The sequence below is a fragment of the Agelaius phoeniceus genome, chromosome 8 (assembly GCF_051311805.1).
Source record: "Agelaius phoeniceus isolate bAgePho1 chromosome 8, bAgePho1.hap1, whole genome shotgun sequence".
NCBI lineage: Eukaryota > Metazoa > Chordata > Aves > Passeriformes > Icteridae > Agelaius > Agelaius phoeniceus.
In genome coordinates this window covers 23,310,629-23,326,826 of record NC_135272.1, presented here as the reverse complement: position 1 = coordinate 23,326,826, position 16,198 = coordinate 23,310,629, and the positions used below count along the sequence as shown (strand labels likewise).

At 37.5% G+C, this 16,198-nt stretch overlaps 1 protein-coding gene across 1 annotated transcript in view; it reads left to right on the top strand.

Moving 5' to 3' along the window:
* Window positions 1-16,198, top strand: part of HS2ST1 (heparan sulfate 2-O-sulfotransferase 1) — a 79,130-nt gene that overhangs the window by 55,204 nt on the left and 7,728 nt on the right. The window contains exons 2-4 of the mRNA XM_054638164.2: window positions 2,507-2,745; window positions 9,337-9,422; window positions 12,952-13,090. Coding sequence (XP_054494139.1) covers window positions 2,507-2,745; window positions 9,337-9,422; window positions 12,952-13,090 — 464 coding nt within the window. The remainder of the gene's footprint in view (window positions 1-2,506; window positions 2,746-9,336; window positions 9,423-12,951; window positions 13,091-16,198) is intronic.

Below are 16,198 nucleotides of genomic sequence, written 5' to 3'. Positions count from 1 at the left end.
AAAGTTTAAATAGAATGCAGTGAAAGCAATAAGACTTCGGGATATTTTGTCCACTGAATCTCTGAGATGAAAGAAATCACCCGTCTAAAAATTTTTAGAATTTTTAAAAATTGTTTTCAGTGAAACCAGTCCAACCTTATGTAGACAGGTTCTTGTAATCAAAGTCATATTCGCAGGGCTGTTATCTAAGGAGGTGTTTTGGTAAACATGATATATTTAGTAAATACACCTCCCTATCTTCCACATGTCAAATGTCTTTAAAGCATTGCATTTTCTACCGTATTTCTAAACATATAGAAGTATTGTTCATTTTTCAGCCATTGCAGGGCTTCTACTTCCAAGATTATTTAAATTTTATAGAAGAACAAATGAAGTAGTTAATCAAATGCCCATTACCTCCTCAAATTCTCTAGCTTCTGATTACATGGGTATCCCAAAGACTATTCTCAGTTGCATCTTACCATTACTGGACCTCTTCCCATCTCCAAATAATAAATTAACGAACCTTATAAATAAAAAAAAATGATATGCATAATTTTAAAAGTTAAACTGACTTTTCAGTAAATAGCAGAGGAGCTTCCTGACTTCCTGCTAACAGTTTGTGAGTGGGAAAAAATGTGCACTTTTACAAAATTTGCAATTTTCATTATTGTATTACTACATTCTGTAGACTAGAATGAAATAGGCCCTCAGAATGGCTGACCAGGTTAGACACTTCCAGGTGCTTCCTCTTGCGCTTCAGCAGTTTATATCCTTCACTTCATTTCAGATTTTGTTTTTTAACTATTGCAATTACTTCAAAAAGGTGATTTCAGTGCTTCGTCTTAAAGATCAGTTTTTGTTTCAGCTTGAAATTTAAAGCCTCCTTTTTTTTCCATAATAGGACTGTGTATACATCAAGCTTGTGAAGGTTCTGCTCCTTACCTGAGTTCTTGCTTTCCCCCTTGCAATGGGAAGCTGAAGGTGGTTGGATGCAATAGCCTTTCTGCTAATTGCATCCAATCATGCAGCTCTTATATCTTATGCATGGTCTTTAAAGTGCCCTTATCACACTAATTCTTGAATCATCAAGGTTTAAAATACCTCATTAGAGAATGCTTCTCATAAATCCTCTTGCAAATCATGTCTCTTTCTCACAAATGTTTCTCTCTTCCATGTAAGTGTTATCAGCCCTGGGGTTCTGTGCAGCTATGATTAAATCTGGCTTAGATCTACTACTCTGGTGTAGAAAATACCAACCAAATGTGTTTCATTTCAGCCTCTCTAGGTGGTATTCACTATCCATGTAGCCTTGGGCAGCCACATGGTTAACTGTGTTCCCTACTGAATGCTTCCTCTAATCTGTTACTGGCAGGAAGGGGAGACTTGCTAGCCCCATTCTTCTGTAGCTATCTTCAGAGAGATGAAACCTGAGTCTGTTGCCTCATCTCTTTCCAAAATAGGATGTCTGCCAGCATTGATGGGAGAGGTAGCAAATGAGAAAGGAAGGAGCAAAAACTGTGACTGATGTAGTGGGGAGCAACAGATGTCATGTGGAAAATTGAGATACACTCAATAAGCATTTCCTACAAACATTTTCCTACTGATGTAACTTAGTTATGGGGTGTGAGATATGAGCATATGAGAGAGTGAGTGAGTTTAAGCTTTGAAGCATTTCAGACAGATGGAATTTTGTGGTTTAAGACAATTTACGTGGAATTACAGGGTAGGCTATTCACAGCTTGATGATTCTGCTTTAGAAGTGATTTTATATTATAATTAAAGAGATTTGGTGAAAGAGAATAGAAGAAGCTGCCTAAAGAATCAAGGGAAGTAAAGGTCAAGAGCTGCTGCTGCTGTTAAAAGTGTGTCATCTATAAAGAGCTATACCATGTAAAAGAAAATAATACAGAGAATTACAGGTTACTCTTGTGATATCAACTTCAGCTTACACTATTGATAAATGCGGATTTCTTTAAATACATTATTAAAGGCAGCATCACCACATGAGTGAGAAAAAGTGTTTTGACATCTGTATTACAAATTGTACTAAAGTACATACTTGTCTAGAACAGAAAAAAGCCTGAGTCTGTTACCTGTTTTGTAAGCATCTCTTGCTTCTATTCTTGTCAAACTTCAAATTAATAAAATCTTCTTCCACTATAATTTTTAACTAGGGGTATTGCAGAAATCATGTGGGATATTTCAGGGATGTCACCATTTCATTGTGCATTATAGACTTTCCTTTAGAGATGGTGAGTCTAAAGAAAATGACATCAGTGTGAGTCACAGAGTATGGTCTGTGTTCCCTAAGCATATTGTTTTCTAGGCTTCGTGTTCTGTGTTGGACTGTCTTTCCTTCATTTTTATTGATAAAGTTTTGTTCAGATATGTCAGAAATACATACTACAGCTAGTGTTTCTTTTCTTGCTCAGGAGTTACTGCTTTTCACCAGATTGTGTTCTAAGGTTTGAACTTCAGGTTGGTGAGACTTACATTGAAATTTTATATTTTTCTTCCTTAACAGAAAGGGCTATTGCAAGGCATGAAGTCAGAGAAATAGAGCAACGTCACACAGTCGATGGTCCCCGACAAGATGTGACACTGGATGAGGAAGATGACGTGGTGATTATTTACAACAGAGTACCCAAGACTGCCAGCACATCTTTCACAAATATTGCCTATGATCTCTGTGCGAAGAACAAATACCATGTTCTACATATCAATACAACCAAAAATAACCCTGTTATGTCTCTGCAAGATCAGGTAAACTGCTGAATGCAGGATGTCTTTATGAAACCAGGGAAGAGCATAAGAAAAAACGTTTGCTATGTAAACTTGAGTCATCTGATGTATTTAACTTCTTTGTCACATATTCCAATATAAATGAAATCTAATGTTTTCATATTTTCTTTGTAGAGAATATTATTTCTTAATAGGTTGAGGTTTTTGCTTGGCTACTGGAGGTGGTAAGTGTCTGTTTATTGGACAAAAATGAAGCTAAAAAGGGGGCATGACTAGGGTAGAAATGACCTTCGTTGTTATAACTGTTTTGGCTGTGTAATACAACTTGTCTGTCATCTCCATCTGCAGTGAATGCAGTCTTAGGCAATTTGCTCTCTGAGTAGTGCAGGCACTGTGCCATGCTGTCAGGGCTAGACTTGTGTCTTTAGTACTGGGGCTGGTCAGGTCTCACAGGTGATAAAAAGCATATAGAAAAGTGCTTGTAAATAGCTTGCTCTGCAAAGGACGGGTCACTTAGCATCCATTAAAATCCTCACTAAAATCACTGTAGTACCAGACTAGAAATGGCCATGGCTACTGTATTTCAAAAAGAGTATTTTAAAAAGATGATGAGGGTTCAGTGCTGTGTTTTTTATTAGGCTGGGGTGAGGAAGTAGGTTTATTGGTTTATTTTCATTAGTATTTCCTTGGCTGCCATGAGTGCACTTGCAGAGAATCCAGGTTAGAGATCTGAAACATCACTGTCATCATCCCTGCCTGTAGAACAAATGTTTCTGAGCTCTCTACTGCCGGTTGTATGCTGATCACTTAAGTTGATATGCAGCAGAGGCAGGAGCTGCTCTGCATTGCAGCATGTCAGCACTGAGCCTTCCAGCTCCTCTAAGTGCATGTCTGCAGGCTGAAGCAGCTCAGCACAGCTGGACTGGGGCAGGGGTTGAGGTAGGGATCTCTGTGCAGAGGAAATAATGGACTTGGGTGATACTGGAATCTGTTCTGTGATAGTGGAGTTGTGTTACTGTGGAGTATTTCCTCCTGTAAAATTGTTTCCTATATATGAAGGTGGTACTGTCATACATGATTACTCTGATAGTAAAGTCTGGTAGTCATCACTATAGTCCTTTCCACTGCATAGAAGAAGTACTAAGACCTGTGCACGAAGAGCAGGGTGATTTTTCAAAAGATTTAATAAGCCTATTAATTAAAAATCATACTCAAGTCAGGTATCATAGTACTGCACTTCCCATCAAATTCTGTTTCTGTCAAGGTGCCTTTTGAAATGGAGGTCTGTCCTGGAGGATAGGAGAGCTAGTCATTGAGTAGGTATAAATTAAACACAGGCTACCTTAAATTTCTATTCCTGTTTGAACTTAATTCAAATAAAATTTGTTCTTTGCTGGCTTAGTTTTATAAAACAGAAACTCTTCATCTTCCCTCTAATAATAATCTATTGAAAAATGGAAATCTGTCTGTGCTGAGCATGTCCACAATACTGTCAGTCCTACCTTCATTTTGATACTATGCTCTTGTCCAAGGTGGTAAATTATGTAGTTTAATTAGACACTTGATACTGTTTTTTGGTGGCCATTAACTAGGAGATGCTGACAATGAAGAACTTCATATATTGCATAGTTGTTCAAAGATGCAGAAATAATTATTCACCTTCAATACATGGAGAGAACACCTTGCCATTGCAAGTCATAGTGCATAATTCAAGAGATGGCAGGGGTGCTGAGTGGTAGCTGATGATGTTTACTCTGTGTGGGCTTGGACTAGCACAGCATATTCATATGCCACCTCCAGCAGTATAGCTCACTTGGGTGCATTAGGTGTTTATGTGCCAGTAGTAAAATATATAAACATATCATAGAGACAAAATTGTTCTGTTAGTGATATTGTGTGTTAAAGCAAATCTCCCTGGGTAAGGTGAAGATTGCTTTGGGCCTGACAGAAATTTGTAAGTTAGAGAGTGTTCTTTTGTGCAGTTTTTCTGCTGTACTTTTTCCAAACTACTGTAATTCTCTAACAGATTCTAAGTTCTCTGCCCATATGTGAAACCTTTACTTCTTGAATGCAGTATGAAACAAATGATATTTAAAATCCACTCCAAAATAGTATGTATCTGATTTGAGATAATCTGATAAGAGTTGCTAACACCATTTTAGTTTCAGGTGTAACTTGTCCCAGCAATCCTCCTTTCTTTTGCAGCATCTGTGGCAGCAGGATCCTGGGAGCTGCCCCTCTTTCCCCAGTCTGGGCCTTTTCTTTGCAGCAAGCTGAATGCTGTGTTGCTCATGTTGCATTTCTGACCTGTGTGCTTTTCTTAATTAAGTCAGAGTAGTTGTTTGGTTGAGTTTTACTTGCTGCTTGCACGTTTCAGCAGTGACACTTTGTCCATACAAGAATGCCTGTGTTACAGCTCTCAGGATGGCATACCAGTCACACAAACTTTATTGCTTTTGTTACATGGTGAAGTTGTCATTGAAAGCACTTAAAATTAAATTACTGTTCTGCATTACAGCATGTATTCTTGATATATTATTTAAAAAGTGGGTGTGAGAACATTCTCTGTACTGTTATTAATGCTACAATTATCCAGTGTTTCAGTCCCTCAGCTTGCTGATTTCTGTTTCTTGGGTTTTTTTCTCCTTCAGTTTCTCTCTCAATTTTTCCTCTAAAGAGCACCATGAAAATATATTATCTTGCTTCCAAGTGCATTCTAAAACAGTTGGTCTCTCAGAGGACAGCACAGTCATAGTTGCTTTAGTGGTACTTATTTCCTCTGCTAGTGGAGGTTTCAGTGGCTGTCAGAAGTGGAACAAGTGAAAAGCCTGCAGCAACTCTGCAAGAAATGAAAGTACTGTCATGTGTTTGTGGACATTTAAGAACTTTTCTTTTGGAGTTAGATGATCTACTGAGTACAAGTGCTGAATGTGCCAATTGTACTTTTCCTTCTGAGAAAGAACTTCTACTGCAGGGCAGGTATCCTGGCTGTACTGTGGCTGAACTGGTGAACTCAATCTTTTCACCATCTCACAGAATTGATTCTCAGCTGTCCTTGCCTTGAGCTTGCTTGTGGCTGTTCATGGCATGCAGCCAAAGGTGTGCTGCTTGCCTGTTCCAGCATTCCAGACCTGTGGGTCAGAGCCAGCTCAGACACACACACACACACACACACACACACACACACACACACACACACACACACACACACACACTCTTGCACACTAGCACACACACACATACACACACTCTCTCTCTTGCACACTAACACGCACACACACACACACTCTCTTGCACACTAGCACACACACACATACACACACACTCTCTCTTGCACACTAGCACACACACACATACACACACACACTCTCTCTTGCACACTAGCACACACACACATACACACACACTCTCTTGCACACTAGCACACACACACATACACACACACACTCTCTCTTGCACACTAACACGCACATACACACACTCTCTCTTGCACACTAGCACACACACACATACACACACACTCTCTCTTGCACACTAACACACACACACTCTCTCTTGCACACTAACACACACACACTCTCTCTTGCACACTAACACACACACACTCTCTCTTGCACACTGACACGCACACACACACTCTCTCTTGCACACTAGCGCACACACACTCTCTTGCACACTAACACGCACACACACACTCTCTCTTGCACACTAGCACACACACACTCTCTCTTGCACACTAGCACACACACTCTTGCACACTCAGGCACTCTCACGCTGAGACACAAGCACAGTCACATGCACACACATCAGATACACTCAGACACTCACAATCACACACACACACGCTTGCAGACGTGTGCACACATGCATCTGTGTGTGCATGTGTGAGTGTGTGTGACTGTGAGTGTGTCTGGGTGTGCATGAGTTCATGTGAGAGTGTGCAGTCAGACTCTAGAGAAGAGGCACTGATGGCTGCAGTTACTGGACAGAGATCAGAACTTACAGCATCACTTGTTTGCACACATGGCTTTTTCTCAGACCTGGTATGCTGGTTGGGTTTTTCCTTCTTTTGGCTCACTGGGACTTGTTTTAAATTCCTACTGTCCTAGAAACTGAATGTGTTTAACTTACCTGTCAGGACATCTTATGCCCCTGGAGTACCTTTGATCAGGCTTTTTAATTCAGTGAACCTCAGCTGATTTCCCACTTACTGAAGGCTGTGAAGCAACTTTGTAGCTGATTATATAAAAGCACCCTGAAACAGCTTCACAGGAATTCCATTCACATCTATGTGAACTTTTAAAGTCACCTCAAATTTTATTCAATTGGGCTCTGATGGAGAAGCTTGCTCTGTCTCTTGAAAGCTACAGTATCTGCTAAGCCCTGAAAAGAAAAGTAAAATTGATCATATTTAACAGTATGAAGCAGTGAGCAATATTAATCTCTGACCTAAAATGTGTGAATCCAGACTCATTAGGCTGTCCATGACCTGGAACAATTCTGGCTTTTGGAATGCTGCAAATTATGAGAGAAAAAAAAAATCTCTTGCCTGCAGGCTAGTTATAGGTGTTAGAAACTATAGTTCTCAGGGCTCAGCATGTTGTAGGTCTGTCCTAAGAGAGATGTAAATGTCACAGGTGTGTTATAAAACCTTCCTAGCCTTCTCTTAGCTTGGCTGGTGTTAGAGGCCTGAAAGATCTACATTTTGATGCCAGATGGCTGGCATGGGGATCTAAAACAAAAAAACTTAGGATTTTGTACTTAACATTACCTTATGTCTAGTCCAAGTCTATTAGAAACTGAAATGAATTAGAAATCATGTTAGATGATACAAGATTTTAAAAAGCTCATTCATGGAAACGTAAATGAACACTTTAATATGTGAGCTGCACTGCACAGCCTAAATAGCATAACTGGTTTACTTGGAGAATTGAACCAGCCATGACATTTTGGGGTTTATAAGGTGAGGGAAGGAAAGGTGATTGATATTTTGTATTTAGGAAATATCTTTGCCAGGTAAAGAAGTATTTGTAGCTGAGGCTCTCCACTGAAAATATCTTATCATTAATTTTGGAAAGATACAGTGAATGGAATTGTGGTTTATTTCAGTTTATTTACCTGTAAAGGTAAAGGTAGTTCAACTGGATTCAAAGTCCCATATTAACAGTTTGTGCTATGGACAAAATCAGACAGAAAGCCAATGCAGTTTATAAAACACCATTGTGTAACATTGTGCAGTGCTTTTCAGCTAGATTTGCCACCATTTTAATGTGCAATATATGCTTTAAATTTTGTAATACCACAAACTGTGAAACTTGTATACTAAAAAAAATTAATGTTACCTGTTATTAAAAATTAGAATAAATTTCTGTTATCTGAGAGTCCAAGAGCCAGTGTTTAAAGAAATAAAGTTACCAACCTCTTAAATCATAGACCATGAGTTTTGCACAATTGAAGACAGAGCAGCCTGCCAGTCTCACCTCTTAAAATCTTCAACTGGGAGGTTATAGTAGTGAATATTATGCTTCAGGACACTTTCAATACATTTGACCTTACAGAATGGTAGTTAGTGTGTTGTCTTGAGTTCTCAAACTTTGCTTTTTTGTCTCTCTTGTCTCACCTTAGAATCTTTGTGGTTATCTGTTTCTCTGTATAACAGAAAAGATATTGCAGATGTGCAGAGAACATTATCTTTTAATTCACAGCCTCAGAAATGGCATATCTTTGTCAAACAGCTCAGGCAGTACAAATTTATCATCCTCTCTTTATTATCCAATTCACTAGTTTTGGAATAACTTTCAGTTACTTGCTTTGATGTTAAAATATTCTGTTCATCTGGTAAAGCCAAGCTCTATCAGGATTTGCATGTCCCACTTAATTTGATCACACTCTCTGGTTTGGGGCATGTGTCTTATTTTGTTCTTTGAAATGTAAAGCTATTCCTATTTTTGTGAAGTTTGCCAATAAGTGTTCTATCAGCCCTCATTTAAGGGCTACTTCATGCTTTAGCATGAAAATTTCACTGAAATGTTAGGCTTAAGATGACTATTCAAAATAGCAGACTATAGATCTGATTTACATTGCATGCATTTATAACATTTCTGGATTATTTGTGCATTGCATTTTGGGATGGAGGAGCAAATGAACCCATCAGATTTGTTTCTTATATCCCAATAAAATAGGTTTAAGAACATGCTGTAAATCTGGTACACTTTTATTTGAGGGACTGAATATCAGATCTGACAATTCCGTAAAATATGTACTTGCATTTCTACTGAAAGAATTCTGCCTTCCTTTCCAATTACAAATAAAATGCACTGACAAAAAAATAAATGTTTGTTTTGCTGATATTTTTGTGATAGGTTTCCTTGGCCTGTCCTTCTGATTGCTGTATTCTGCTTTTGTTAGTTTCTGATCATTAAATCCTGATGACCTAAAATCAGTCATCTGTATGCTGCAGGAAAGTCTACTTTAGGGGGCACAATTGTTTTTTATAATACTCAAAATAGAGTTTTTAATCGAATGCATTATAAGATCAAAAGCCAGGAAAGAGCGTGTATGGGTAAATGTAATGAGGCACACAGAAACACGTTTTGTTGCCCGCTTTCGCAGGTGCGCTTTGTGAAGAACGTGACCTCGTGGAAGGAGATGAAGCCGGGATTTTACCACGGCCACGTCTCGTACCTGGACTTCGCCAAGTACGTTCCCATGGGCTCCGGCCGGGCAGCCGCGCCCTCCAGCGCTCCAGCTGGGAACTGCAGCGTGGGCAGGAGCCGCGCCCCGGCCCTCGCGGAGTGCCGGAGTTTGGGGGTGATCTTCACCCATTGCTCTTCTTGTCTTGCATGATAAACTATAGCCGAGTCTCATTTATAAAAGAAAACGTTTATATACTGGGATTAGTGTTCCTTGTCTAAATTCCAAGCTTGTTTTGCTGAAAATCATGGCTTTTCTCTGAAGCACTGGCAGTTCGATTTTAGGATTGGCTTCCCATTTTGGGGAGGTTTAACATGCCTATTCTCAAAAATGCTTCATATAAAGAGTAACACCACCTGCCTCTTAAGTTATGTAATTCTTCTCTACCTTAGTATCCTTTTACACTTTATCAAAATATGAAAAGTTGTCTTTTTAAGTAGTTTTCTGGTCTATAATAGTTTGATTTGCTAGAAAAAGCATTGAAATAATTCTTGTGGAGTTAAATGCTGCTACTTCTAAAATTAAATTAAATAAAATATCTTAAAAATTGTCCCACTGACTTCAAAGGTTCAGGATCATATCTTTATTTCCACTTTCATGTGTTTCTTTTCTTGTCTTATTTTTGCTTCTGGATCTAAAGCTGTGATCCTCAATACCTCAGTCTTATGAAACCTCCCCTTGAACTGACAAGTCAGTTTTGCTTAAGATGCTTACTAGGCAGTGCTTTATCTTGCACTTGGAGCATGTGGAAAATTATTTAAAATTGAAAGTGGCATTTTCAGATCTCATTACATTTGACTGCACAAATGATAGTAACCGCTACTTTTACCTCTTGCTGATGGTCACTCAGTGTTTCTATGTTTCTGTGCATTAAAGTATTTATTTAGATTCTTTTTTGTATGTAATAATTCCTTTTGTTTAGTCATTCCTTTTAATTACTCATTCTGTCATGTACTCTGATTTTTAATTTGGACTTTTTATTACAAAGAATGAGGTGGGGAAGTGAGACCTGTGTGGATTCCCAATACTGTACATTATCAGAAAATGCGAAAAGCTACAGTAGTAGCTGAAAATAACCAGTAGCACCAAGTTTACAAGAAGTAACAGGCAAAAAGTTACTGACAAATCAGTCAATCAAATAAAATACATCAAAATTCATTAGTTTCCTTTCTGACTTTTTAAAATTAAAATGCTTCAACATTAATAAACGCTTGAACTGAGTAACTGCTTTCAGATGCAGCAAAGCTGAATGTTATTTTATGCATTAGTTCATAAAGCTGAAAACATTTTCAGATACTGGAACTCCTAAAACTAAAATATTTTACATCTAGAAAGCATCTAAGCAATTTCACAGATTTCTTTCATCTGCATCTTCCCTCCAGGACTGTGTTATCCTTGTCTTTGTTGTTTGTTGCCCTTTCACCTGAGTGATTTTTTTTTCCCCACAACAGCTTGCTTTCTCATACTTTGGGTTTTCATTATTAAAATAATATCTTGAATACGCTGGTTGTGCTTGGCAAGGCCCACACCTTTAAGGCTGTGAGGTATGTTCTTGTAATGAACATTCTTGTAGTTAAGAAGTGTAAAATATTTCAGAAGAGTCAGTGCTTCCTTATCCATGGACATCAGACTTAGGTCCACTCTCAAATATCAGAAGTACCTCTTAAAATATGCTGAAAATTAAAGTACTGGATTCCATCAATAACTCACAGTATTGAGGACAAGTTATTGTAATCCATCCACGTAGAAATTATGCTAATAAAAGTTTAAGTTTTTTCCCTTTTCTTTTTGTCTTTAAAATTTCTTATCCATTTATTCTCTATTTTCTCTGGTAAATAGTTGGGAAAAAATGTTCTTTGACAATGCAATTGCCAATTCATTATCATTATTAATAAGGTTAGAGTAATAAGTTATGTTACTGGTAAGTTTATGTTACTTGTAACTGAAACTAGTTCTTCAAGCTCATGTGCAAATGCAGGTGACTGTACAATGCAGCACAAGCATTTCTAAGGGCTTGGATATCTGCAATTAACCCACAGATATGTGCTGTTCATTGGCTGAGTCTGCTCTCTATGGAAATGGTTTGTTACAGCTCCCCCAGCATTTGCAGCAGTCTGTGGAAGGGGACACCACCTGCATGTCTCATGCACTTCAGTGGAGTTTAAAGAGGGTGAAGTTCAAAGCCTGGACTTTGCATCAGAATAGTTGAAATATTCACCCCTCTCTCCTCTGCAGACTGTGGGAAGTCACAGCTGGCATGCAGAGAGATGTCAGCAGTTCTGCCTTAGAGTGCTCCAGCCTGAATCATTGGTACTCTACTGGCAGCACTGGAGAATCAAGTGCTCTTTCTGTAGCCTTTAACAATTTCTCTGTCTGTAGTGCTTGTTTTTGGCAAAAGCAATGCCTGTTAATTGTTTTTTTTCTAACTTCCTCCTTTCTGCTACTTTTGCTACACTTCTGTTCTTCAGCTTTTCAACTTAACATTCCTCATATGCACAGTATCTGGTAGTAAAATTTGCCCCTTTAAAAATCATGGTACTGCATCTTAAAACTGTGAGTTCTCTGTTTTAGCCAAGCTAGGCATGAATGGCCCTCTTTTGATGGAGAACACTTTCCCAGTTTGCATAGGAACAGAAGAGAACTTTTTTTTCCAGCTTCTAGCTTTACTTCAGGGCACTTGACACACTTGCAATTTCCACTGTGATATAAACTCTTTAATATTTGGATACCATAATAATTTGCCACAGAATATCTCGAATGGAAAAGAAAAGAAAACTGAGAATGTATTGTAAAAGCTGACTTGAGCATAGATCATTGAAAGGTAGCATTTGCACAAAACAGTTTGGTGGTTTAAATTTTTCTCCTGTGTCGTATGAGCTTACCACCTCATTTCATCAGGCTTCTGTTTGTAGTGGAGGGCATCAAAATTTGCTTAGGGTAAATGTCTATGGAAAAATTTAATATCTTTAGATAGAAAAGTTAATATGGTTACAGATACTATCTTAGACTTATATTTAATAAGCATAGCTGTATGCATTCAACCCAGGCTATGGATGGGCTCTGAGCTCTGTCTTCCTGCTATTAGAGTTAATGTCTCTGACAGCTGGAGACCTGCCAGGAAAACCACTCACAGCATTGCAAAGCCCAGTTCACAAGGACCAGAACTCCATATCAAACTTCCTTGTACTTACTATAAACATGAATGTGGCTGCTTAACTAGTTAAGGCATTACTAGAGTCAAGATGGTTGTGTAAACATTTTTAGTATCTATTTATGTGACAATATATCTGTTTTGTTTGTTTCTTTAATAATAAACCCTTAAAATCATTATCTTAGGCAGACTGAAATTGAACTTACTTTCCCATCCATGTAGTGCACTGGGTATGAGATGAAAAGAAGTGATCATTAAGCTTCCTCTCAGTGTCATGTGTTCTGTGTATGGATTTCAGTTGTAGCAATAAAGACAGGCTTTTAGTATTAGATGAGAAGCTTTGACTTGTCCTTTGAAAGATGTTTTTTCCTCTTTTACTTTAGATTTGGTGTTAAAAAGAAACCAATTTACATAAATGTCATAAGAGACCCTATAGAACGCCTAGTTTCTTACTATTACTTTCTGCGCTTTGGAGATGATTACAGACCAGGGCTACGGAGGCGAAAGCAGGGGGATAAAAAGGTAAAGTACACCCAATAATATATGCTGAGCTTACTAAAATCAATGTGAAGACAATTTTAAAACTACCCTGATCAAAGCCAAATTGTTATTTTATCAGCCTTGGTGATAGTGATGGCTTTGTAAGCTATATTCTCCATTTCCTGTCCATACTGGAGCAGAGCATGACATTAGTAGGTTCTCTGTACCCTTATAAATTCACTGTATGTTGCAATTTGTTAAAAAATTAAATAAAATAGGTTTTTAAATTGTTATTAGGTATCCAGAATTATAATTACCAGATTAGGTTTATCCTCTGTGTAAGCAGGCTACATCTTTTCTTGTTGAAAATATGTTGAGACATATTTTTTCAGCAAAAGCTGTAGAACTGCTGATGCTTTGGCTTTGTTGATTATTATCATATAATTAGCAACCCAATTTATTCTATTTTTTAAAAATGTAAACACTGCAATATCTTTTTGGAAACTGTGGAGTCTGACACATAAATTTCTGTACTTCCTCCTCGCGTCTTAGGTGGCTGTAGACAAATTCAGGTTAACACATTCAAACATTGACTACTGATACAGTTTCAGGATGGCAACGTCATTTAGGCTCCATAAGCGATTTGTTCCAGAAAGAATCTCTACATCCACTGTCATGGTTTGCAGTATGACCTTTCTGGGCATGTTGGTTTCCATTTTTCTTATATTGGGAAGAAAAGCAGGGTATAAAATGCATGAGTATGGGTTACAAAATTGTAGCTTGAATAGTGTGGAATCCTATAAAATGTAATTAAATTTTTTACTTTACAGAGCCAAAGACTTTATACATTTTCAGTGATTATATTTTCTTAAGCTGATGCTGTTTTTCTGTAATGTTGACAATTTAGTGTAGTGCTGTGTGAGTACCAAGAGACATTGAAAAAACAAGCAAAAGTCACACAAAATATACAGCTTAGTCTATAAACACCATAACAACTAATGATTGTGAATAATCATTTTGTGTGCTGTCCACATCTAAATAGTGCTTTTAAAATATTTGGAGCAAACCATTCCTCTTTTTTTTCCAGTTGGGAACTAAATGTTCCTCTGTTATTTAGGCTTTAGCGCCATCTTCAGTTACTGCAGTTCAGTTTGTCCCGGTATCCTGAAGCACAGCAGCATAGGAAGAGGAAAGCTTCAAGAATAAATTGAAATTAAGATTAAAAATTGTCATTATAGAACTGGCTAAACAGATGAACAGGTGATGTGATATGATATCATAAAGGCATTTTAAAAAAAGAGAGATAGGATCTCATCTTTTGTAGCCTGTCTTCCTCTTTCCTGCTTGAGATCAGTCACTTGGAAAGCTGAGCATGCTGCTAAGTCTGAGCTGTTTCTAGGACATAAAACTTACTGAAAAGAGTAAAATTTAAGTGTTTATTTTAATTTTGAATTATAATCCAAACAAGGTGGTTAGGTAGTCACTGAGAAACATGCCAAAAATCCTTAGTGTTGCTGCTTGGTAGACTGCACTGTAAGCTGGGATTTGATTTGCTGGGAAAAAGGTCATATGCATTTCTGTTTATAATGCTTGCAATGCATTGCGTTATTAATTTGATGTTTTTCTATTGAAGGGACTTTTTACATTTTATCACTACGATACCACTTTCTTTTGGTTTGAGAGACTTAGTTGTTGTACAGACTTAAAATGTTCTGTAAGCATTTCAAGTTCATTTGAAGTGAAATTGATTTACTGTATCAAGCTTCTGGCTTCTTTCATGTAAATCAGGTAGTACTATTTTTCCAAAGTGTCTCTGGAGAACTGTCCATATATAGATGATGTAAATTTTGCATACCTTAGTTATAAAATTCAGCTTAAAATTAAGCTCAAAAATGGATTGAGCCAACTGCAGTGTCTTTATTCTAGTATGTGTTACAGTAGATTAATGAAAAGCTCTAGAGTTGAAAAGTAGGGAAGATCAGGAATTACTTCTAGTGAAACTCAATTGTTCCTTTATTAGTGGGAAGGAATCTCAATGTATTTTATACTCTGGCCCCTCCTAGTCCATACCATGGCATCTATATAGAAGAATTCTAAACTTGGTTGTTTTCTGTACCCTGTGCTTCCAGTCATAGTTAGCTTGGCTCCAAATGCAGAGTCTGTAGAGGCAAGTGTTTCTTATAATAAATCTCTGGATGGAACAGCCAAGGTAGGTGCATAAGAGGAAGTGTGGAAGGAAGTCTGTCCTATTTCAGCTTACTTAGAAAATGGCTTGCTTCCTCTTGCTTATTAACTGTAAAATAACCTGCAGGTATAAGCAAAGAAATCTTTCTTTGCATAGATGCCAGTTCATTTTTAGTATAAACATTCATAATTTAGGAGGTGCATTTAACAATAGATCAGTGCAGACTTTCCCTAGAGAACTATGCTAGGAAAAGCATACCAATGTCTTGTTTTCCCACTTAAGCTGCATTTTTATCTATGATGTGTGACATGTACAAGCTATTCTAAACTCAGAGTTCAATGTGAACCAAGGCACCATAGTTTACTCCCTGCTTTGGCATAGTATCAATAATTTTTTCAGATTATCTCATAAACTTCACCTCAAAATAAAAGCAAATCATGTTGTTCTTTTTCTTAACCCCAAATAATTACACAAATGTGTTTTTACATAGTTGCTTTGAACAGAAACTTGTAATTATACTGAAGAAGCAATCTAAAAAGTTGTCCATGGGATCTATTATTTTTTAATATATCCTAGGTACAGGCCTTATATCTTGATTAGAAGTGTCACAAGTGCTTCCTTTATTGTGACACAGTAAAGCATTTACAAATTCCCTGCCGCGCTAATGGAGTTTCTATTGTAACTGTGTTACTGCAGTTGAAACTCTGTTACTACAGCAGTGTATCCACATCAAGAGCAATATTGTATGGAATATTCTGTTCTGCTGTGAACAACTTCTTTTCAGTTCTTCTGATTGCCAAAACAAAATTAGCCTTTGAAATGGCAATTATTTCTCATTATTCAAATGTAATAGAAGCTTGTTTAATCTAAAAGACAAAATGCACAATGTTCTGTATTAAAAAAGACCCAGCTGTTGCAGGATCACACAATTCCTCATGGCATTTGATGCTGTATCTTTAGTGACT